This window comes from Talpa europaea, assembly GCF_964194135.1.
Source record: "Talpa europaea genome assembly, chromosome: X".
Lineage (NCBI taxonomy): Eukaryota > Metazoa > Chordata > Mammalia > Eulipotyphla > Talpidae > Talpa > Talpa europaea.
In genome coordinates, this window is record NC_140081.1 from 86963677 (window position 1) to 86989571 (window position 25895).

The window sequence follows — 25895 nt, forward strand, 5'->3', positions numbered from 1 at the left end:
CAGTACCCTCTGGCGATACAGCATTTTTAATGAAGTAGTGTCTTCTTTGCAGTGCTTTAGGCTTGACGGCATCATTATGCAGTTAATTTAATACACACAACAACCTTATGTGGTAGATATTATTATCCTAAATTTTATGAATGTTAAAAACAAATGCAAAGATCATTTAAATAAATCCCCTACTGGCCAAAATCATAGCACTAAAAAGCAACTGTGATTCAGAACCAAAATTTCTGGGAATTAAAGAAATTCCTTTCCTTCATTGCATCTTCCTGCCAATCAAACCCTGAACACATCCTATTAATCAAATCTGACATATTTTGCCTCCTAATCAGACCTCAAATCTGTCCCTTATTCTCCACGCCAACTACTACAACTACTGCTGGCCTAACTGATCCAGGGTCTAGTGTTCTCTCTCTCTCTCTCTCTTTCACACACACACACACACACACACACACACACACACACACACACACACACACCCCTACCTGTGTGGGTCTGTGCGTGCCTTTCATCTTTCATGGTTTTACAACCTTTCCAGGAAAACAGCATTAATATTCTTAACACCAACACCCAAAAAGTAAAGGGAGTATATAATGAAGTGCTAAAATCATGTAACTAAGAGACAAAATGTACAATAAAAGTATCACGAACCAAGTATTCTCTTGGTTTGAAAAGCTACTTTGAAAAATTCCTTTTCTTTAAATAATTAGTGGACCTTATTCTTCTTTCCATCCTTAAAATACATGCATACATGCAAACACACTTGTACACGCAATGTTGTACAATTTCATTAGGATCTCAGGCTTCTTAATGAGAATGATACCTTTGATGGGAACCGTGATTGTTTTCCACTAACACTTTCACAGTGAGTGGTGTACCATCTCTAGCCTCAGCCCAAATGGCTTTTCAGGTTGCTGAAGGGAGTTTTTCCTCATCATCGAAGTGAAATGCCAGGCTTATAATAACCACTGCCTGGAGACAGGAGCTAACAATCTATTACACCAAACCCTGGGACTCAATTAAACTACTTTATTGAATCAGTGAGTCAAACTTTCATCAAGTTTCCTCTCTAAGGCTCTCGAACACAGCCATCCATCCCTTAGACACCCATTTATCTTAGTTCTTCCCTCTTTTTTTATTTCTATATATCTGTCCATTTTCTATTTCAGCAAAAGATGCAGAGTGTAATTATTTGGTAGGCCAGGGAAGTGACTGTGAGGATATGATCACTACACACAATTTTTAGTGAAGAAGAAAACTGTATGGTGAGGGTGGGAGGAAGAAGAAATAAAATACCTAAGAACTTTATTATTCTAAGAATAACTTATTAAGACATGCTTGAAATTCAACGAAATCGCCAATCCTTATTTAAGGAAACAAAACTGCACTGCCCAGGAATAAATGAAGTCTCCCGCTATGTTACTGAATATGAAGACTTGATATCATTTTATCTAAATTATTCTATATAATGAACACAGTAACAAAGCCAGTGAAATATTCTCTGGGACTTAAAATTAGTATATTTCTCATCAGGAAGCACAAATATTTGAGCCATCAAAAATTAGGTAAAAGAAAAAATTAGTGGGCACTTGTGTTTCAAGATCATTTTAAAACATGTTGCTATAGAAAGAACAGAACAGAAACTTTTGAGAGATATTGAAGAAAATATCAGATGTAAATATATGACTAAAATATCATGTGCATCTAATAAGAAAAGGAAAGTCGCCGTACATAATGTAACAAAAAGCAGCAAACTGACAGAACCTTGTAAGGAAAAAAAAAATACGATGAAAAAAATTGAAGCCAAAGGACAAATCAGGAGGGGAAAAAAAAAAACAAACAAAAAACCTCTACTATGTAAACCGCTATTAAACACACACACAAAGATTTCCCCAAACAGGCAACTATATGAATTCAAAACAGAAACAAACAGCAAGTAAACATGAAGATAAGATAAAACATAACAAAGTTCAATCTCACAAATAATAAGGTGATAAAGAGACACAATTTTCTATGCTTCGAGGAAAGGTTCTGTGATAATCAAAATTATTCTACTTTTTTGATCATCTCTTTTCCTAAATTCCTTCAATTAACAGTTAACATTTGTAGTAAGAGAAAAAATAATTGTCAGTTTACAAACAGAACTAAATAAATAATAAGGGAGCCATATTCATTTAGTGGAAAGAACATTGGCTAGTTACTGGAGTTTGTGGATCCCCAAACTAGATGTCCCTTACAGTTGTCAAAGTGACTCTTTTTTAAAAATCACCTTTAGTGGACAATGTGTCAATTCTGGATTAGCCTCTACTGCTCCTTTACCCGTCACTCCCATCATTGTTAACAAGCCAAGCTCTGTGATCCTGTCTTCTACCATCATCCCTGGCCTGTAGGAGAGACATACCAGTTGACTTTGTAGCACGTTACTGAGGACCTTGGTAAATACAGAGTTCTTTGGATTCCCTATGGAACATGTCTCTCTGGTGGTTTTTATGACCCTTTGTAATATATCCCTTACAGCATGCCCACTTTTCCCGCATGCCCACTTTCCTGAGCCTTTTTATACTTTTACCATCTGCCAGGGCAACTTTGGCATTTCTACTTCCCATAGCACAAAGTACAGCTTTCTCCAGGTTTCTAAGAGTCACACTAATAGTGAATTTGTACCATCCAAGGGGGTTCTTTCTAGGTTGTTAAATCCTGTGCCTGAAGAAAGTATCTTGAGTCAATTCTTGATAATCTAGTCTTACATTCTGATTCCCTAATAGAAGCATCCTCAAAATCTAATTCCAGGAACTTCCACAGGACATGCTAGAAAATTTGTGCAGCCCCTTCAGGGTGTAATCTCTTTCCTCCGCAGACCTATCACAGCATGAAATAAGTTAACCTGGGATTTAACCCCAACTGTTGGCCTGGCAACCAGGATAGGTGTTGATGCATCACAGAGGGATGAGAGTACCTGTTGTCTTGCACTGGAGAGGTCTCTACATTTTCTTCCCTCATGGGAGAAGTACTAGGCTTATTCCAGGATGATGGGTCATCTTTACAAGCTCTGAGAAGTTTAGGGGAAATCTATAGAGTCAAAACCCTTGAGAACATTTTCTCAGATATCCCTATTTCCTGTGTCAGGGATCCTTCAAAATAATACATTTGACTTTGGCTGACAATTTAAACATCTCTGGAGCTCCATGATCCTAATTAGCAGATTCTGCATTTATTCCTCACCTGTCCCTGTTCTTCCACTGGAGGAGATACAGGCCTCTTTCAGCTACCAAGACTACTCCAGCTTTCGGACTCTCACACTTGGCCTTTAATAGTTTGCTAGTCTTCCTTAGTTTCTCATCTCTCTGCAAGGCATTTATGTAACATAGTATAGCCAGCAATCCCTACTAAACTGCATCAAAATTTCAAATTTTATTTCTTCAAAAGGTATTGTTAAGTGCACTAGTGACAGTCACAAAGATAGAATATATTCTGGACCATGTAACAGAGCTTAACAAATTTAAAATAGTTCAAACTATACAAGACATATCGTCTGACTATAAAATAATTAAACTAGAAATCTGTTTATCTTTTTTTAATCTCATGCTATGGTCTTCTGTTCTCTTTATGGCTATAGTTTCTATGTGTCTTAATTCTTTGCTGTTTTAATGGAATTTGGTGTGGCAGCACAGATAAGCACATATTTTCACATACCACCTTTTATGACTTTATTGTGCTACAATTTATATATAAATTACTCACCCTAAGTATAGATTTTAGTGACCTTTAGTAAGCTCAGAGTTGTTCAATTGCCCCTACAGTCCAGTTTTAGAACGTTTATAGCAGTTCCATCACCCCAACAAGTTTCCTCATCCTATGTATACACAATTACCCACCCAGCCCCAGGCAACCAGTAAAATACTTTGTCTCTCTAAATTTCTCTCTTCTGGAAATTGCATATAAAAACAGTCATCCACTATAGTCTTTTTGTATGTTTTCACTTTGCTTTATGTTTCTGAGGTTCATTCATGTTGTACAACGGATCAGTAGTCTGTTTCTGTTCATGAATACTATTGCATCACATGGATAAACCACATTCTGTTTATCCTGTCACCAGTTGATAGATATTTGGATTGATTCCAGTTTGTAGATATTATGAAAAAATGCTTCTATAAACATCCCCTTGCAAGTTTGTGTGGGAACATGTTTTCTTATCTCTACTATAGATACCTGGGATACTCTACTATAGATACCTGTTATGATGTGTGGTATATTTAATAACATTAAAATTTTCTAAAATTGATTATGACACTTTACATTCCCCACCAGCAGATCTACATTCTATGTTGCATCTCCAGTAGCAAGGGACATAAAGATGAAAATAAACAACTAGGACACTATCAAACTAAAAGCCTTCTTTACAAGAAAAGAGACAATGACGAAAACAAAGAGACACCCTACTGAACGGGAGGAAATACTTGGATACCATACATCTGATACAGGATTGATAGCGAACACAGCTTCTTTTTGTAATATATTAGTGTTCGCTTAAAATCCAAGCCTTTCTTTTTAAGCTGTCCTCAAGGATGAACATGGTTTAATTGCAAGGAGCGAATCCAACATAAATACTTTGGGCACAGAAAGTTTGCACTCACCAGAGTATAATGTATCCCCGGATTTACATGCATAAGGACAGATTCCCCTTTCAGAGCCCATTGTTTACTACATTCTCATAAAGCTGAAGGGAAGGAGGATTAAATCATAAATAAAGCCCATGATTTTCATGCTCAGCAACAGAAATAACATGAACATTCATTCATTCATTCATTCATTCACACATTTACATAAACTTTGACTACCTCCTGACTGCCACATTCATGGGGTGGGTTCCCTGGGAAGCCAGTTCTAGGATGGACTTCATAGTGTGGGATGTTTTCTAAAGAGTGCCCTTGAGAGAGACATCTGCGGCAGGGAGACAAAAGGAGTCGAGAGTAGGCAGTGGAAGGAGAAGTTGAGTAATGATGAAGCCCAATGATAGCCTTGTCCACCCCCTCAGGGATCTCAGAAGCTGGCGTTGTCCTTCAGTGTCCCCTCCCCATGGTGAGGGGCTGTTGCCAAGCCTGTAGACTTCCGAATCTATTGCTCATTGTATTGGAGCCACCTTAGAAGTCATGAGCTTGATCAAGGTAGCTGCACGTAGCTGAGATTCTCCCTGAAGAGGCTGGCAGCTGCAGACCGCCTGCTGATAGAGTGCCCAGCAGCTGCTGCCACAAATCCTTTACTAAAGGTGCAGCATTTTGTCTGTTTCACCATGCAGGGCACGAGGGCTTAGAAACACAAAAATAGGCACAATTCTTGCCCTTAGAAAGGTTGGGGTCTGCTAGGGTAGCATATTTTTGTAGTTTCATTTTTGTAGTATTATGTTCAGGTTACTTAAGGCGCTGTTATCAACATTTTACGTGCATTATCTCTTAATCCCCACCAAGACCTAGTGCACGTGGTACTATTAGCATTCCCATTTCACAAAAAGGAAAAATGGTGCTAAGGTCCAATGGTAAGTGGCTGAGAGATCCAGGATTCAACCATAGGTACTATTGAAACACATTATTAAAAGTATGATCAGGGCCTCCCTGGTGGCACAGCAGTTGAGCCCTGGGCTGTGAAGCTGCCCATAGCTTCTGCAGTGCCAGTTCGATCCCCAGCTGCCAGCGAGGGTCCCACATTGTGCGGCAGACTTCTCCTGCCGCGTCCATTGCTCCCCTCAGCAGTGTACTTCGGTCCTTCTGCCTGTTCTGCTCCCCGCTCTGGCTCTGGTGAATCCTCTCACCCTCCCGCGCTTCTGACTGTACCCAGTGCTTGTATAAATAAATAAACAAATCTTTTAAAAAATAAAATAAAAGTATGATCAATTTTGTTTGCAGAACTCTGTTTCAAAGAACAGGCTATTTTCTAAAATACAGTGCAGAACATGTCACTTCTCTGTTTTAAAGCCTTCAATGATTACTCACTGCCTTTTAGGACAAGGCTAAACTTACCAGCATGGTACTTTCCAAAAGCACATTACGAGCTAACCATTTTAGCTCTTCGTCCTTATGTTTTATTAATTGCTTATGTCCTCTTTCATCCCTCACCCCCTCATTCACCCACACTGTCAGGTTGAGCAACTTGAAGTTTCATTACTCCAAAAAGGTTATGTTCTTTTAAAATGATGAGACTTTGCAACGTAGCTCCCTCCTCCAGAAATTTTACCAGAGTGATCCATGAAGTCACAGCTCCAGGTTTACCTCCACTTTGAAGCCTCCCTCAGATTTCTCAGTAGAGGAAATCACTTCCTTTCTCTATTCCCCACCAGAGCTTGTACATAATTTTAGTATAGTCCCACCTGACTGTAGTCCTGCCTAATAATTATTTATATGATTTTTCTACTTCTTTTACCTGGGGGCGGATTGTGTCTTACCTTTGGATATCTAGGCTCTACCACTTTCTGGTACGAAGCAGGTGATTTATATACATATATATATATATGTATATATATATTTATGCATACAAGAGCTAGGTGGGGTACAGGTCAGAGGTATGGGGGGAGTGAGAGGATTCACCAGAGACAGAGCTGGGAACAGAACAGGCAGATTGACTGAAATACACTGCTGAGCAGAGCAGCAGATGAGAGACAGGAGCGGTCTGCTTTGCCATGTGGGCAGCTCCCTGGCCGGCTAGGGATCGAACTCCTGCTGCAGAGGCTGCGGATAGCTTCACAGTGCTGTGTTTAACCCCTTCCACCACCAGGGAGGCCCTTAATATGTTTTTTGAAGTAGGTGAATAAGTCTTTCTGGACTCATACCTCTATGACATCCCCCTCATACAGTCAGTCATCAGACTTGTGGCATATGCCTCTCGAAAAGGATTCTGGATTTCTGACGTCCTCTTCATTCCTTCAATCACCGATTTGTTCAGTTCATTTCATACCTACACAGCGCCAGCAGCCTTCTAAGTGGTTGTCTTGACTTTAACCATTCTCCCTCCTCTCCTGCTTGGGTGATTTCTGCATGGCTAGCAAAATGATTTGTCTGAAATGTGAATGGGGTTGCACCAACCTCTTAGCTAAGTCCTTTCTGTGAATCCCAATAACATGCAAGATAAAATTCACATTTATGCTGCTTCTGTGGTCTGCTAGACTTTTGTCCCCTGCTGATCTCTGTGGCCTCATCTCATCACTTCCTTATATTCAGAGCCAAAATGATAAAAATAAAAGTTGGTATTCCCCAGGGTGACTAATAATTTGGTACCAAATCAAGTCAATATTCTTTAGATACTTCTTCAGTTACTTTTTAAAGTGAGACTGGAAAGAAATGAACTGTCTGATAATTTCATTTTCTTTATATTTACAGTATAAAGGATTTATAATGTTAATTTGTTACATATAATTTCCAGATCCTGACAACTTCCCAGGCATAGTGAACCATTTCAAATGTAGTTAAGGGATGAAATGTCTTACTCCTGTTGTAGAAATAAATTCTGGACTTTTCCCCAGGCAGGGGAAGAACAAGCGGTACTTCAGGAATGGTGAGGTCAGGAGAAGCTTTATTACTCATGCATGAGGTCCCAGACCTGGGGAGCCCCATAAGGTCTGAGCACCCATTTAAAGACCAAGGGTTCCTTTTATACACAACTGTGTCTGTATCTGTTACGTTAATAAAGTTGTTTTTCAGCAGGCACAACCATTTGCGGCAAAGTCCTCAGACAAGGGGGGCATCGCAAGGGGGGAAAGATGCAGGCATTTGGGGATGGCCTTGGAGAGAGAGACCAGCTTGGCCGGCTGCCCAACCTTGTAGATAAGAGTGCTGAGGGAATCTAGAAAGGGAAGGAGCTGTAAGTAAGCAAACTTGGGGATGATGCCTGCATTGGAGTGTCATTGCACCTGGGCTGGAAGTTCTGCTGGAATCTTTATTATATTCATTTGCTCAATAATATATTTTCGCTTCTCTCCAAATAAGCAATCCCACATGTTGCTGCTGAATTCAGGGGACCTTCTCTGACAGGTCTTGGATTTAGTTGTCACCTGATTGGAACCTGCAACTTTGCATGTGTGTTGCTGCCAAAACCTGGCAGCAATGAAGGTCAGCGCCACAAGGAACATTTTTTTTTCTACTAATAGTTCTAAATATTTCAGTCAAAGGGAGTCTGATTTCTGTTTTGCCAGTTACAGAATGAATTGTACATAGGAACAAGCACTGATTGGTCCCATTTACTAACCCTTTGTTTTAGCACCTGTAATAGATTAACACCCCGCACAACTGCCTGCCTGCCCTCCCCCAACACAACTCTATCTGCTCGCCTTGCATAGCCATACCGCGTATCTGCAAGTTGCAACGCGCTTGCAAGAGGAGGGGTGTGACAATGTTACTTTACTTTCCTAAATATGCATTTTTTTGGCTGCACTATATTTTCTCTTCCACACCCTTCACTTTCTTTTTGTCCACCAGGTTTCTTTTCCATGTGATATCCTCTGTCAGGCTTTCCCTAATGCCTACCTCAAGTTACCACAGACCAAAAAGTTAGGGTGTTTCATTCCTAGGTTTGTCTTTAGTCATTGGGTAAGAAGTGCCCGTTGCCAGAATAGATTATGCAGCTGTTTGGGAGAAAAATAGTTCAATTTTGAATATGCTTAAGGTTTCTATTCTATATATATATATATATATATATATATATTACATTATTCTTCCTTTTTGTACAGTGTATGCTTTCTCCTCTCAGGTGTAGTCCCTGTAAAATTCCCACCACCAGGTCACCCGTGCACCATCACCACAGACCCTTGTGCTCTTCCCTCCTGTTTTGATCCTTCTCCTTTCCTCTCCCCCTGCAGAGTGTCTCTGATTTATAGTTGCCTGTAAATTTTGTTTTTTAATTTATTATATATTTTTCCTGATCCTTTGTTTGTTTCCCCTATATTACTCCTATAAGTGAATTTTTTTCTTTTTCTTTCTGGCTTATTTCACCGAGCATAATCCCTTCCAGCTCCATTTATGTTGCTGTAAATCGCATGTGTTTATCATTTTTGATTGCTGAGTAATATTCCATGGTGTATATGCACCACATCTTCTTGATCCAGTCATCTATTTTTGGGCATTTGGGTTGTTTCCAAAGCTTACTTACTGTAAATAGTGCTGCAGTAAACAGGGAGCAGGTAGCCTTTTGAATTAATGTTTTTGTGTCCTTTGGGTAGATTCCTCGGAGTGGAATTGCTGGGTGATATGGAAGCTCCATCTTTAGCAGGTTGAGGAACCTCCACACAGCTTTCCATAGTGGTTGGACTAGTTTGCACTCCCAGCAGCAGTGCAGGAGGTGGATTGACTGAAACACACTGCTGAGGGGAACAGCGGCGAGACAGGAGAGGTCTGCTGCGCCATTTGTTCAATAGATCTGCCTGTTCTGCTCCCCATTCTGTCTCTGGTGAATCCTCTCTCTCTCTGTCTCTCTCTCTCTCTCACACACACACACACACACACACACACACCACCTCTGGCCTACATCCCAGCTCTTGTCTGCATAAATAAGTAAAATAAATCTTTTTTTTTTTTAAGTCCCATGTGGAGCACTGCATCTCCAGAGGCATGATGAGGCCAAGTCCCCTGGGAGGTGCCTGCAAGCTAGGTGGGATGTATTTCTCTGTTGAGCTGCTAGGTCCCTCAAGGTGTGTGTCAGAAGATTACCAGGATCGAAAGAGAATAAGGAGTGGAAGAAGGGACGCGATGAGAGAGGGGGGTTGTACGGAAAGGTAAAAGGAATGAAGGCGAGAGAAAAAGAAAGGGATAGATGGCGGAGAGGAAAGAGGAGCAGGAAGAGGAGGGGTGTGACAGGAAGAGAAGAGAGAGAAGAGAAGGCAGGGATGGCAATGTTAAAGGGGAGAAGGAAGAACAACAGCAGAGTCAGAAACCAGGACCAGGAAGGCTGGAAAGGCGCACCAAGCAACCGCCCGATCAGCAGAGACACACACAGACAGCTGCGGGAATTGCTTCTCAGGACGCTGACGGCTCCCTGTGAGCTGGTCGTTGCTGTTTCCGTCTGGTCTGCTGGGCATTCTGGTCTGCTGGGGAGTGCCCGAGGGCTGAGCAGGGTCGTCTTCCCAGGGAAGATAAAACAAGCACGAAAGGGCCCAGAATGAGCTGCAGCTGTGGGCGAGGGGGCTCGGCACTCTTTCTGGGCCCGTGAGGTAGTAGGGCGGCTGATGGGGCTCCTGCAGCCCCCTTCACCTGAGGTCTGGGGTACCAAGAGGCCCTGATATAGGTGCCAGCCCCGTGATGTCCTTCCGCTGGTGTGACTGGTGAAATGGTTCCGCCGTTCTCCAGGAGGGGGAAGGGTAAGGAAGCGCCACATCAAAAGGGCTCGCACCGGTGCTGTGTGCCCGTGCCAAGGCCCATTTGCCCACCTGTCATTGCCCAGACTTCTGTGATATCTCAGGATTCTCCGGGCATCATTGTCTCCAAGCTTTTCCTCCCTCCCTTCTTGGTGAAGTGAGCCAATTCCCACCGTGGTCTCTCTTCCCCGACCATCTTTCCAAATTTCCTGTGTCTGGGCAAATCACTAGTGTTGCCAGGTTTGTCTGATGTGGCTGGGTCCTCCCAGGAAGTCGCCGTTGTTTGTCCAGTTCTGGGCGCCAGGAATTCTGGTGAGGACTGTCTTCCTCGTTTGCAGAGGGCTGCCTGCTCCCTGCATCTGCAGTGTGAGGCTGCTGTTCTTACAGCAAGGGGTGGAATTTATTTCCCCTCCTCTTGAATTTGGGTGGGTCCTGCTGGTCCTCTAAGGAGAAACTGGAACAATACTCACTCTCTCTGGAGTGGTCAGCCTCTGTCTTCAGTCTCCCCTCTCCCCTTACCCTCAGAGTCGTGAGGAGGGCGGTGGGGGAGGACCAGTGTGTGACCCAGCAGCCTGGAAGACCAAGTTGTCCTTAACTGGAAATCCGGTCTGCCTAAGGATTCTCTGAGGACATCCACGTAGCGCTATCTGGTGTTCAGCCACGTGTGTGTGACAAGGGCTGGGAGACAGCGGTGCATGTTTTCTCCTATTTCTGCATGTCTTAGGAGCAAAACATTCTATGTAGAAGTTCTGCATACATCTGACTGTACACCCGTTTGTTGGTGTAACTGCGTGTGCAGTTTTGAGGCCATTTTTAATTCACATAAGTTGTATTTCCAAGGCACTGTTTTCATCAGCTGCCTTAACAGTTCATAGTATACACTGAATACTTTCACCTCGCCTTTCGCCCAAAGTTGGGCACGCAGACTGCCTCCAACTCTGCTACCACTGAGGATAGAATATTGGAATTTTTCATAATGTATCCACTAGTGGCTGCGAGTAATAACTCACTGGGATAGATCCAAGGCGAACAATTGCTGGGTCACAGAACATGCATGTATTTCTTTTGACAAATTAGTGTCAGCACGCTCTCTGGGTTCTAATGTCCCTATTAGTGAAAAACAAGTTACAACTCCAGCATCATCTAGCCCGTAAAGAAAATATTTTCTCAGCTATGAAGTCTGCTCCTACAGGTTTCTTAGTCTTAGTTTGGCTCACACTGCTGATCCGTCTTTTCTTTTCACCAGAGTTTATGTTCATTCCTCTGTCTTTTTGTTCTGAATGGCTCCTGAAGAAAACAGACTGTGTATTTTTAAAAATTATTTTTATTGACGTAACAGTGCATGTAACATTCTAGGCATCAGAGGTTCTCTGAGAATCAGTCAGTGGAGATATTACATTAAGCTCACTCTCAAGTCTGGACATTGCTTTGCCATCTTTACCATGACATGAATATTCTTTTTTTTTAATTTAAAACAGAATTCACAACTTTATTTAAAATATAAAAACATGCCCTAGAATAGCAGGTCGACAACTTTGTCACTGGATCCACTGCTCTTGACAGTGAGCGCTGCAGAATTTGTATGTGGCTGACAAACACTTTGGAAAACGGTGAGAAACCACTCTAGAAAGTGGGGGCTAAAACAGCACCGTCGTCGGTGGCTAGAACAGCACCCCCGTCGGTGGCTAAGACAGCACCCCCGTCACTGGCTAAAACAGCACCCCCGTCGGCGGCGACAACGGCACCGCCGTCGGTGAAGACCCAGGCCATGTTACCTGCGGCCGGGTCACAGGGCAGCCAAGGCTGAAAATACAAAGGCTGAGGTGGAGGCGGTGGAGGTGGAGGAGGAGGTGGTGGAGGAGGCGGCGGAGGAGGCGGTGGAGGAGGTGGAGGAGGTGGCGGCGGAGGTGGAGGTGGAGAGAAAAAAGGAGCCGGGAAGGGCGCCCACGCGGGCTGCACAGGCGGCTGGGGTCTCAGCCACGCCGGCTCTGGGGGCGCCCACATCCAGTTGGGGTCCTGTACAATGATGGTGCTGTTCGGCCCGCCCAAGGTGATGATGGTGGGCTGGTTCAGGATCACCGGGGGCAGGGCTCTGAACATGAGCGCCCGCTGGTGTCTCCTCCACTTAGCCCGCCTGTGCTTGAACCAAACCTGCACTCTGCTCTCCGGCACGTTCATGCGCCGCGCCAGCTGCCGCCGCAGCCGCAGGCTGGGGTATGGCGAGCACAGGAAAATGCCCTCGAGCTCCTGCACCTGCACTGGGGTGAAGGTGGGGCGGGGCGGCGGCCGCCGGGTCGGACCCTCGCCCCCAGCCTCGGGTTGCTCCTCCTCCTCTTCCTCCTCGTCCTCCTCCTCCTCCTCCTGCTGCTCACCTGCTTCTAGGTAATGGGCCCCGAGGTTTCTGTAGTGGTCGGCGGGGCCGGGCGCTCTCGTGCCTCCCTCCTCCCCCTCGCCCCCCTCCTCCCACTCCTCTACCCACTCCTCGTCCTCCACCCACTCCTCTTGTGCCACCTCCTCCACTTCCTCCTCCTCCTCCTCTTCCTCCTGGACTTCCACCGCCTCTGCCTCCACGCCCACCACCTCCAAGGCCTCTTCCACCGCCTCCACCTCCTCACTAACCACCTCCACTGCCACTGCCTCTTCCACCGCCTCTGCTGCCCCTGCCTCTGGCTCCACCGCCTCCGCCTCCACTTTCACTGCCTCCACCTCCACCTCCACTTTCACCACCTCCGCCTCCACTTTCACCACCTCCGCAGCCACGGTCTCCACGGCAGCCTCCACTTTCACCACCTCCTCCTCTGCCGCCACGGTCTCCACTGCGGCCTCCACTTTCACCACCTCCGCAGCCACCGTCTCCACTGCAGCCTCCACTTTCACCACCTCTGCCTCCACCGCCACGGTCTCCACCGCAGCCTCCACTTTCACCACCTCCGCAGCCACGGTCTCCACAGCGGCCTCCACTTTCACCATCTCTGCCTCCGCAGCCACAGTCTCCACTGCGGCCTCCACTTTCACCACCTCCGCAGCCAAGGTCTCCACTGCAGCCTCCACTTTCACCACCTCCTCCTCTGCAGCCACAGTCTCCACTGCGGCCTCCACTTTCACCACCTCCACCTCCACTTTCACCACCTCCACCTCCGCAGCCACGGTCTCCACTGCAGCCTCCACTTTCACCACATCCGCCTCCACTTTCACCGCCTCCACTTTCACCACCTCCACCTCCGCAGCCACAGTCTCCACTGCGGCCTCCACTTTTACTGCCTCCACCTCCACTTTCACCACCTCCACCTCCGCTGCCACCACCTCCACCTCCACTTCCACTGCCTCCACCACCTGCTCCACTTTTTCCTCTACCTCCTCCTCCTCCTCTTCCTCTGCTACTTTTTCCTGCTCTGCTTTCCACTGGATTCCCTCTGCAAGCAACGTCTCCACACGCTTCTTAGGTGGTTCTTCCTGCTGCTCATTGACTCCTTGGCTGGGGGTGCCAGCGACATCCCTGCTGCTGGGGTGCAGAGGCTCCATGGTCTGACTGCTGCCGAGAGGACTGTGTGACTCCACAGGTTCTGTGCTGGGGTCCTCGGTGATCCTGGGCTCAGGGGTAGAGCATGGAATGAAGATCCTTAAAGCTACAGTGGAACAGGTCAAAAAAGAAGTCAGTAGTGGAAAGAGGATTTAATGCTGAGGTTTAAGTAATGACAGGAACTATACCCTTGACTTTAAAAAGAATCTATACTTAAGGACTCTTGTCTGCCTTGAAAATTCCTATTCATCCGTTTATTCTTAGCGTAAGTACTACCATGATGGCCATTGTCACCTATGTAAAAATCTTATTTGTGTTGACAAAGGAAATGTAATCAAAACAAAAGTTATGTGACTTCTACCCACTCATTGTCACCCATAAGTTAAAAATAAGAGGATCATATAGCTCAGAGCACTAAGAGCCACTTTACATTGGCAGTTGTCAACCTGTTCTTCCATTACAGAGGAAGCAAAGCGGAAGTACTCACTCTTGGGGGCACTGACATTGTTGTTCTGCTTCAATCTGGGTAGGAAAATGCTCACCTCTCCCTTAGCTAAACCCCCAAGTATAATTTATAGATACAAGTATCTGCCAGTGAGCTCATACCAATTTTGGAAACACCAGTGTGAGCTTAAACTAACCAGACTTTGTATATAAAAGTCCTGATTATAAACTCTAGGAAAAGGGACACTATTCGCTATCACACACAGCTAAGCATCTACTTTACATGGCCATCTGGTATTTAATTGCTCATCTTGTTGGAGACCTTAGTCTGCATTATCTCCATGTGGTTACATAATCAAAGGAAGATAGAGACATGAACTAGCTAGCGAAGGCCTCTTTTAATATTTATATCTAGGTATAATTGAAGATGGTTTGCATTTCTTACAACCGCAAAATAAATGTAATCTATACTAACTTATAAGCAAGTAACATTATAGCTCCATCACTAGTCAAAGGGAATACATTAGAATAAAATTTTAATTCAGTTTGTCATAGTAGTTAAAAGGATGAATTCTAAAACCACACTATGTGGACACTGTTCCTTATTAGACATGGGATATCGAACAAATAACCCGTTCTCCTCTGTTACAGAATAAAGATATTCCTGGTCCCTGTCTCACAAAATTATGGGTGGATTTAATATATGTAAAGCACTTAGAATACTACCAGAGAAATAGAAATGCTATGAAACTGCTATAACTTTCTTAGCCACAGAGCTTCACCATACCTTTCATATGCTTATGTTCACTGTGACTCTGTAAGGGACTAGCTGTTAAGAACTGGACTAGTATCCTATCTATTCAACACTGTACTATAGTTTCTAGCACTGTAAGATAAGAAAACTCTAAGATATTTCTATAGCCATATTGGCAAAGATTAAAATGAGTTGGCAAGAATATAAGAGAAACATTTTTGAATGCTGTGAGTATAAATTGGCATGATTTTGTAGGAAAATATGACACTATTTAACTGCATACATTTGATCAATCATGTAAGTACACTAATTTTTTTGCCATATTGTTTGTAATATCAGAAACAGGAAGAATCTTAGATTCCTATTATTCAGTCAATGGAAATAGAGGTAGACAGATAGACATCATCATGGAAACATGTCCAAGACCTAGTGCTATGTGAAAGAGCAAGATGCAAAAACAGTAATAGATAATGGCAACATAATCTAAAAGTTTTCATATGTTATATCAATCATACCCCCCACCCCAGAAGACTATACAGAAACACAGTGATAAACTCTGAGGGGTGTCAGAGAGAAGGAAATGCCTGCTACTTTTATTGTCCATTTTAAGCGTGTCTCAACTGTCTAACGATACTATAAGTTAAGTGGATTCTTTTCATGGTAAAACAGACTTTTGCTAAACTTTAATTAAAATGGGTTCCCACTGTTAAGCATTTTTCTTAGCTTCACATGTGTTAAATTATCTTAAATAAATTTAAAAAATGACAGACTTCTCTCCAGCCAAGGAGGCTGACCCACATGGCACAGCAGACCTCTGCCGTCTCGCCCGCTGCTCCCCTCAGCAGTGGATTTCAGTCAGTCTGCCTGTTCTCTTCCCTACTCAGTCTCTGGTGAAGCTTCTCACCCCCTGCATTCTGGCCAGCTCTTGTGTGCATAAATGAATGTTAAAAAAAATGACAGGGTAGTATGTCTGTTTAGTTCTTAATCATCATACTAAAGTTTTCATGTTTATCTTATAGTCCTACTGATTATATATTTCACCAGAGACAAATAACAGGTTTCAGTCTTCTGAATATTTGAATAAGTTGTGTTCTCTTCCTATATCCCCCTCCCAGGACAATGAAGAACCACACTTGAGGCTTTTTGCAGTCACCAAGGAATTTCCCCAGCAATGGAGCTCTGGCGTGATTTGGACTTTAAGAAGCCCCATTTCTGATACCTTTAGTGTTGTAAGAAAAATATAACCTTAATTGAAAAAATAAACTTGCCCTACTAGGTATCCAAGTCTTGTTTTAAATCCCGGGGGTTATGTGTTCATTTCAGAAAATGCATTACTCAGCCTTAGGTTTTTTTCAGTGTAGATGTAGAGAAGGCAAGCATTTGCTTGCTGAAAGTTGTTCTGGGTGTATCCAGAAACTACAATCTAAAACTGGAGGACAGGAGGGAGAGTACTCAACTTCGTACTAAAAGTTCTCTCCAGTGCAACATGAGGAAAAACAAAGGCCTCCAGATTAGAAAGGGAGTGATGTGAAACTAACTACACTCAGACTCCAAGACAGTGTATGTAGAATACTCTATCAAGCTAAGAAAAAATGGGGCTTTAAGAACTAACAAAGCTTAGCAAGGTTGCAGTACACAAAATGTACATATAGATGTCAACTGCGTTTTTACATAGTAGCAATGAACAGCTGGAAACTTAAAAGGAGCACAATTTTAAAATACATTTGATAAGTCAGAAAATATAAAATACATATGGATATCTCTGATGAAAGATGTAGAAAACTGTACACTGAAAATCAAAAATCATTGCAGATTAAACTAATCAAGAATAACTTGAGGGAAAAACACCTTATCTATAGACAAAGATGCTTTAGTGGAATGAACTGTGATTCCCCCCCCCCAAGATATGTGTAAGTCCTAACCCCCTAGAACTTGTACATGTGACTTTATGGGAGGGGGGATTCTTTGCAAATGTAATTAAAGAATCTTGAGATGAGATCATCCTGGGTTAGCTCCCAATTCAATCACAATTATCCTTATAAGAATAAGAAAAGATACAGAATACATAAAGGAGAGACACAGGGGACAAAGTCTGGAGAGATGGAGGCAGAGATTAGAGTAACAAACCAAACAATACCTGGAGCCACCAGATGCTGGAAAATGCAGGAAGGATTCTCTTTTAGGGCCTTGGGCTACTGCGTGTTCCTGTTGACACGGTGATTTCAGACTTCAGGTCTCTAGAGCTGTGAAAGAATAAATTTCTGTTTAAAGGCACCCAGTCTGTGCTAATTTGCTATGTTAGTCCTAGGAAACAAACACACAGACAATTTACTATGGACCTCTCATCATAAATCATGCAGAAAAAACATGAAATAGTTAAAGTGTTGAGAGGGAGAAAAAAAAAAAAAACACCTGCCCAGATGTATAAAATTGTTCTTCAAAAGTAAAGAGAAAATAGTCTTCTTCAGACAAATGTTTTAAAACTGAGGGAACTCATTGCATCTTTAAAGAAACCTTAAAAAGAAGTGCTTTAAGGAGAAGGGAAAATACATAGGTCAAAATCTTGGATCTACATGAAGACAAGAAGAGCATTAAAAAGGGGGAAAATGAAGGTGAAACACATTTATTTGTCCTATTCTTAAGTGACCTGGTAACTGCCCAGTGACATTGGGCGCCTACAGCCATGAAGGACAGCCATGTCAGAGGGGGTCGGGGGGAGGGTCTGGGACTGCTCCCTAATAAAACACACACACCTGTGAAGCAGTGTCATGTTATTTGAAGGGGGGCTTACATTAATTTAAAATGTATATTGTAAACTACTTAACCATTAAATAAAAATTATATTTCTAAAGTCAGACAAAGGATACAAATGTCCGCTTATAAGATGAATACATTCTGGGCAAGTAATGCACAGCAAGGTGACTCCAGTTAACAACACTGTACTATATAACTGAAAGTTGATGAGAGTAGGTTTTAAAAGTTCTCACCACAACAAGAAAAGGTTGTCCTCTCTAACCACTGCTCTTCAGTATAATACTGGAGGGCCTAGCCAGGGCAATAAAACAAGAGAAAGACATACAAGGAATCCAAATAGGAAGTAGTAAAACTATCACTATTTGCAGACAATATCATAATATACATAGAGAACCCTAAAAACTCCACAGAAAAACTACTCAAAATAATCAACCAGTTCAGTAAAGTAGCAGGATACAAAATCAACACACAAAAATCAGTAGCCTTCCCATACACAATCAAGTGGAAGAAGACAAAATTAAAAAAAAAATCCCTTTTATAATTGAAACCAAAATAATCAAATACTTGGGAATAAACCTAACAAAAGAGGTGAAAGGCCTATACAAAGAAAATTATAAAACAGTGTTAAAAGAAATTAAAGAAGACACAAAGAAATGGAAAGACATCCCCTGCTCATGGATTGGAAGAATCAACATTATTAAAATGGCCATCCTTCCAAAAGCAATATACAGATTCAATGCTATTCCAATAACAATCCAATGACATTCTTCAAAGAAATAGAACAAATACTGATGAAATTCATATGGAACCACAAAAAAACATGAAAAAGAAGTATATTTTATATTCTAAGACAGGAGATGAAATGGAATCACATTAAATACTAAATCAGAGAAGGGGCCTCCCTGGTGGCGCAGGAGTTAAGACGCAGCACTATGAGGCTATCCGCAGCCACTGCAGCACGAGTTCCATTCCCGGACAGGAAGGTGACCCACACGGCACAACAGATCTCTCCTGCCTTGCTCACTGCTCCCCTCAGCAGTGTATTTCAGTACATCTGCTTGTTCTGCTCCCCACTCTGTCTCTGGTGAATACTCTCACCCCCCACATCTCTGGCATATACCCCAGCTCTTGTATGCATAAATAAATAAATCTTTAAAAGAAATAAAATCATAGAAAGCAGAAAAAAAGAATAAATGAAACAGAACACTTACAAATCTGGCATATATTAATCTAACCACATCAATAGCTACTTTAAATGTGAATGATCTCTATATACAAGTTAAAAGACACACAGTGATAAAAACAATATCCAATAATGGTTAGTATTTCCTCTACATTTTAAATGTAAGACTTGGGTTAAAAGTAAAGGGATGGGAAAAAGTATACCATAATAACAATAACCAAAATAAAGCTATTATATTAAGTTCACAGAAGCAGACTTTAGAACAAAGGAAGCCATCAGGGATACAGAGGAACCTTATATAATGGAAAAGGAGTCAATTCTCCAAGAAGATATAGGAATAGTAAATGCACACGCAACTAAAAACAAAGTGTCAGAATATGTGAAGCAAAATCTGATATAGATGAAAGGAGAAGCAGATAAATATACTATTATATTTTGATACCACTCGGTCAGAACTGCTAGATCAAATGGAGGAAATCAGTAGGGATGCAGGTGACTCGAACGGCCCTATCAATCGACTTGATGTACTTGACAATTATAAAATACTCCATCCAACAACAAGGGAATGTATATTATTTTTAAGTCACATAAAACATCAATATAGAACAAATTCAGGGTCATTTAACACACCTTAAAAAACTTAAAAGAATAGGAATCAAACAAGGTATGCTCACAAATCACAATGAAATTAAACTGGAAATGATTATGTAATGATTAAGAAAGTAGAATGTCCCCAAATATATGGAAATTAAACAACATGCTTCTAAAATGCTCATGGATCAAAGAAGATTCCCAAAGTGAGATTGAAAATATATTTTGAGGGCCTCCCTGGTGGCACAAGGGGTTGAGTACAGCACCGTAAAGCTATCCACAGCCTCTGCAGCAAGAGTTCGATCCCCAGCCGGTGAGGGAGATACCCACATGGCCCAGCAGACCTCTCCTGTCTTGCCCACTGCTCCCCTCAGCAGTGTATTTCAGTCAGTCTGCCTGTTCTGTTCCCCACTCTCTCTGGTGAATCCTCTCACCCCCACCATACCTCCCCCCACCTCTGGCCTGTATCCCAGTCCTTCTATGTATATATTAATAAATAAATCTTTTTTAAAAAGTATATTTTGACCTAATTGAAAATGAAAGTACAAGAAAATGAAACCTAAAAATTTAAAGAAAGGGGGGAGGGGGAATTAGAATTAAAATCAATGAAATTGAAAACAGTAAAGAAAATCATGAATCCCAAACCTGGTTCTTTTGTGAGATCAATAAAATTAATAAACTTCTAGTCAGGCTGACCAGGAAGACAGAAGACAGAATTACCAATATCATAAATGAAATAGGGATTATCATTACGGCCCCTGTGGATATTAAAAGGATAATGAACGACATGTACAACTTTATGGTCAAATTTGATAACTCTGATAGATCAATTACTTGAAAGACACAAACTTTGGCCTCTGCTCTGAAATTAAGGCAGGATGTCTCCAGTCTGTGCTAATAACCTGAAGCCACTGTATTGGGAAGACTGATCTTTTTTATAATTTGTTATTTTCACAGAACGAATGTAAAATAATGGAGTAGAAACAATAGCAAGTATCAGTGAATTACACAGGGTTAGGGTAAATAGTTTTCATTAAAATAGAAAAATTTTAAAGATATACATATGTTCAATATAAACGCTTGGTAGTGTTGTATATTTCACACCACAAATGAGAGCTTAAAAGCTGAAAATCACTGCAATAACTTCAAAAGAGCAGGGAATCTCAAAATCACACGACTCAGCCTCTTCCAGGTAGAAAATAAATCTTTCCAAAGGTCTAAGCCTACCTCTTGATGAGACCCCCAAAACATTTTCTGTAAGAGTCGTAGCTCAGCAAATGCTTAGAGCTGACACAGAGGGAGCAATGGCCCAGGAAGCACTGAATCATGGAACCAGGACCCAACATGAGGACCCTCAGGAGCAAAGGCCCAGCCTCCACTCCAGCCCTGATGAAAGACCAGGGGGACCCCCAAATCAAGCTGTTAGGCTAGGAATACCCCTTATTTCCAATTCTAGGGTTTCCACAAAGTAAGGGCCTTTATTTGAGGTGGATGGTCAACTCAATGCCAGTAGTCAAAATAACCATCCTGAGGGACGACTTCAAAAACTTCTTACACACACAGATGCGCAGAAAACAAACAAACAAACAAAAAAAGCTTTCCAGGCCCATCCAGGGGTCAAAATAACTATCCTGAGGGACAACTTCAAAAACTTCTTACACACACACAGAGAAAAAAATGAAAAAACCGCTTTCTGGGCCCATCTAGGAGTCAAAATAACCATCCTGAGGGACAACTTCAAAAACTTTTTACACACACACACACACACACACACACACACACGGAAAAAACCGCTTTCCCGGCCCATCCAGGAGTCAAAATATTCATCCTGAGGGACGACTTCAAAAACTTCTTACACACACACAGAAAAAAACAAACAAACAACAAAAACGCTTTCCGGGCCCATCCAACCCCAACTGAGCCTTAGGAGACCTCAAGCCAGGCCAGCCAGATGCGCCAGGAGAGAGGGTACATTTTTAGAGAGGGGATCTAAGGGTGCAGGCCGGCAGTGGAGAAGTACCAGGCCCCACTGTCTGAGGAAGCACTTAATGGATGGCGGGATTCACCACTCACTTGAAGGAGCCCACAGAAACAGACTCCAGCTTTCCACTTGAGGTGCCACTCCCTTACCTCTGCTTCTCTGGGATGGGTGTCTCAGGAAAACAGGGGCCTTCTGAAGGCCGGAAGAGCTTGGAGGTGGGGGGGCTGGACCTCTGAACATTTCGTGGGCAGAAGCAGGCAACCCCTCTCCCAGAACACAAAGAGGTCGGGGGCAGAAATGAAACCTACCCGCCCTTGTGTGGCCCGGTGGTCTTTGTGCAGGCCCCTCGGCTGAGAGGGGGCCGGGGAGGGGGCCCGGCCCGGCACGGCCCCACGTCGATGTGAGGACCGTGCGGTGTTCGGCCACAGCGGGCCTGTCCCCTCAGCCCCGGGCTAGTCACCCGGCGAAACCGCTTTGTGGAGTGCCCGGATGTGCAAGTACCCGGATGTGCGTGTGCGACATCTGCCTGACGACACTAAGGGCGACGTCTTTGCCTCAGAAGGGGACCCCAGGTGCAGGTTTAGCCGACACAGAAGGGTCTCTGGCTCTGTCGGGCTCTAAGGTGAGACTGTAGAGGGAGAAAGGAGGGCGAGAGCTCTCGGCCCCCACAGAACAGGCCCTGAGGCCTCTTTGGCCCCTGCAGCTGTCCCACAAAGCCCCTGGTAGAGTGCCCGGATGAGGCCTGTTCCGCCCACCATCTTGGATGTTGGAGGCACTTGAGTCTGTGGGTGGGGTGTGTACTGAGGGCCGAGGCTAACGGAATCCTGCGCTCCGCAGACTAAAGGTCAGGGGCCTGAGGGAGAAGGGGGAGGCAGCCCACTTAAGTTCTTTGCCCTCTGTACAGAGGGAGCTCCAGCAGAGATGGTGGGTTGGAGTGGCGCCGAACTTCCCTTTTGGGAATCTGAGGGAGGTGAAGCTTGTGTGAGGGGCGGCAGTAGGCGTCCTAGAGGTTGCCTGGAGAAGTGTGAGGAAAGAGATCTCCCATGGCTGGGGGTGGGGGGGGGTGCAGCCCTACGTTGTGCTTGTTCTTAAGTCAGGAGAGCCCCAGGCAAGCTTCCCTAAAACACTGTACCTGACTTATGTCGTGGGCATCTGAGGGCCCCTCGCCCCCTCCCCTGCCTCTTTCCTTGGCCTCCTGCCATGCCTCCTCTTCACCAACGGCGCCCCTCCCACCCCTCACCAAACCTTGCCACCTCCTTTTCCCTCCTGTCAGAAGTAAATATGAATTCCTTGGGAAGGACTGAGGGTATGGCTCACCATAGAACCCAGAGGAATCTGCACATAAGTTCACCTTGCCCCTTCTGCTGTGCCCCAGTTTTTTCCCCCAATTCCAGGTTCGGGGGTCTCAGGAAAGCACGCATGGGCACTCTGCAAAGCGGTTTCACCGGGTGCCTGGCCTGATGCTGAGGAGGCAGGCCCACTGCGGCCGCACAGTCCTCATATGGACTTGGGGCGGGGTCGGGCCCCCTCAGCAGAGGGACCTGCGCAAACACCACCGAGCCATACAAGGGCGGGTAGGTTTCTTGATCTGAAGTGCCCAACCTCTGTGATCAGAAGGAAGAATCCCCCTCCCTGCCATGACTTCAGGGCTGAGAGGATAGAGAAACCTGTCCTCTGAGAGGCCCCACGCAGGGCTGTCAGACATGCCCCTCCACCCTCCTCTCTTGCTTATCTACTGTCTCTGGGAGATGGGGGACTTTGCTGGAGGAAAACATTTCCAAGTCAGCAAAATGGAGGCCTTTCAGGCTCTGTATCAAAAATAAAGAGGAATATCATGAGGACTGAAAGTTACCTTCAAGATGGAAAACAGAGCTATCATGTAGCTCTCCCTCTGCCCCTGCTGACAGCCCTAGCAGACCCTGTGCAGGCCTGTCAGGCTGAGGCTTAGCCTCATTCTCTTCTTGGGGCTCTTAGTGAGGTGGCAGTCTTAGTCTAAGGGGTTCAACCTTAGGTCAGCAGAGAGAGACAGCCCCAGCCCTGCCTGGAGTTAAGGTGAGGACTCTGAGGTAGGACCTTCCTTCAGCTGTAGATAGGGGGGACTGCAGCTGTCTCCTGCTGGGAGCCCTGAAAGACTGCATCCTCTTCCACTGCCCTGCTCTGCCCTTGCTTCCTTGCCTGGCATCTCTGGGAGGCAGAGCACTGGCCTGAGGGGCAACAGAAGGCAAAGAACACAGACTCTGTCAAGAGTAAAAATGAATAAGCTTCCAGATAGATCAGGGTACCTCCCACTCCAGACAAAGAGATTTCCCACAAAAACCTGCACCACCCTGTCGTCAGGCCTGGTAGGCTCACAAGGCTGTCTGATTTGTCCCTCATATCCAACTGGCATGGGGTGGGAGCGGGGTCTCAGGGTCTCAGAGGTGTCCCCTCAACTTCTCTTCTAGGGGATCAAGTAACTGGGGCTGAAGGCCTTTGGTCTGAAGCATGTGTTCTCAGATCAACAGAGCAGAGGAAGCCAAGGCAATGCCAAGAGTCAAGCTAGGGGCCCCAAATATCTACCTAGGGCCCCCACCAACTTCACACCCTGCTGTCTTAACCTGAAATCTGCAGGCTATGCTGGTTGGCTACACACTGAGGAGCTTTTCTCGGGCTCTTAGGGACAGGCCAATCAGAAAGACAGGAGATTCTAGAACCCTAGCGAAGGGAACACCTATTAAAATGAGCTTTGTCAGAGCTGACAAGGTTGAGCTTCTCACACTCTTCCTCTCTCCCTCAGGCCAATTTCATCACCCATCTCCTGCCCACTCTTCTGCCGGCTGCCCCAAACACCAGTTGCCATGCATCACAGTCAGAGTCAGTGCCCCAAGCCTGAAGGAGGCTTTCAGGCCCAAAGAGAGCAACAGGGCCTAGTGGGTACACAGGTTCCTGTAGCTGAGAAGGAGGCAGCTGCCTCCTCTGCCTCTCCTGTAGTCCAAGGCACCCCTGAGGTGGTTCCTGCTGCTGGGATACCAAGTGCTCCCCAGAGTTCTCAGAGCGCCCGCTCCTCTTCCTTGGCTGTCAAAGCCACTCTGCCTAGCAAACCAAAAAGCTCCAGCAGCCTAGAGGGTCCAGGTGCCTTACAGGTCCCTCCACAACCTGAGTTCGTGCTCAGTGATGTGCTAGACAAGAAGGTGGCTGAATTGGTGCAGTTCCTGAGCATCAAGTATGTAACCAAGGAGCCCATCACACAGACGGAAATGCTGAAGCTTATCACCAAGGAGCACGAGATCCACTTCCCTCTGATCTTCCAGAAAGTCTGCGAGTGCATGGAGGTGGTCTTTGGCATTGAAGTGAAGGAAGTGGATGCCACCAGCCACTCCTACGTGCTTGTCAAGATCCTAGAGCTCACCTACGATGGGGTGCTGTGTGGTGGCTCGAGCATGCCCAAGACGGGCCTCCTGAGTCTCATCCTGGGTGTGATCTTCATGGAAGGCAACCGCGCCCCTGAGGAGAAGATCTGGAAAGCGCTGAATACGATCGGGGTATATGCTGGGAAGAAAGATTTCATCTATGGGGAGCCCAGGAAGCTCATCACCAAAGATTTGGTGCAGGAAAAGTACCTGGAGTACCAGCAGGTGCCTCACAGCGATCCTCCACGCTACGAATTCCTGTGGGGTCCCCGGGCCCACGCTGAAACCAGCAAGATGAAAGTCCTGCAGTTTTTTGCCAAGATCACTGGGACTGACCCCACAGCCTTCCCATCGCGGTACAAGGAGGCGCTGAGAGATGAGGAAGAGCGAGCCCAGGCCCGAATCGCCACTGCGGGGGAGACCGCTACCGCGGCCGTCGGCGTGTCCAGCACCTTCTCCTGCCCTGATGACCCGGAGCCTGAGGAAGAGTCTTCACTCTCTGCTTGAAGAGGGCAGTCGGGGTTCTGGGTGGTGGAGGCCTGCCTTGTAGTCTTTATCTCTTGTTCTTCCTTTGGTGTTTTCAAATGTTCTTCCTCCAGAAAGGTTGGCCGGCTTCAGCATGTAGCTTCTGTGTGGCGTGGGTCAGGGATGAAAAGCAAGAGCAGGAATTCTGCTCTTCTGTAGCAAGTCGGGAAACCTTCCCTCTTTGGGGATGCGGAGCAGGATACCTTAGCCATGGAATAAGAATTTTTTAGAAATGTTAAGGAGCCTGAGAGATGGGACCCAGAAACAGGGAAAAATGTCAGAGGTGGTCCATCCTGGGATTCCTGTATCCCATTTAGTCTGTTGTTTTGTAAAGTTAAAAATACACGCCTGAGGGGCAAGCGCCGTGGGGAGCTGGTCCAGTGGACTGTGCCGGAGGGTGATGGGCACCATGTGGTAA

General features: G+C 44.8%; 1 protein-coding gene across 1 annotated transcript; it reads left to right on the forward strand.

Moving 5' to 3' along the window:
* Nucleotides 1-24400: 24400 nt before the first annotated feature.
* On the forward strand, nt 24401-25459 carry LOC311187707 (putative MAGE domain-containing protein MAGEA13P; the record flags this gene model as incomplete). Its single annotated transcript, XM_084259032.1, has 1 exon — nt 24401-25459. One exon carries the CDS (start codon nt 24401-24403, stop codon nt 25457-25459), a length of 1059 nt encoding a protein of 352 aa, XP_084115158.1.
* Nucleotides 25460-25895: the final 436 nt, after the last annotated feature.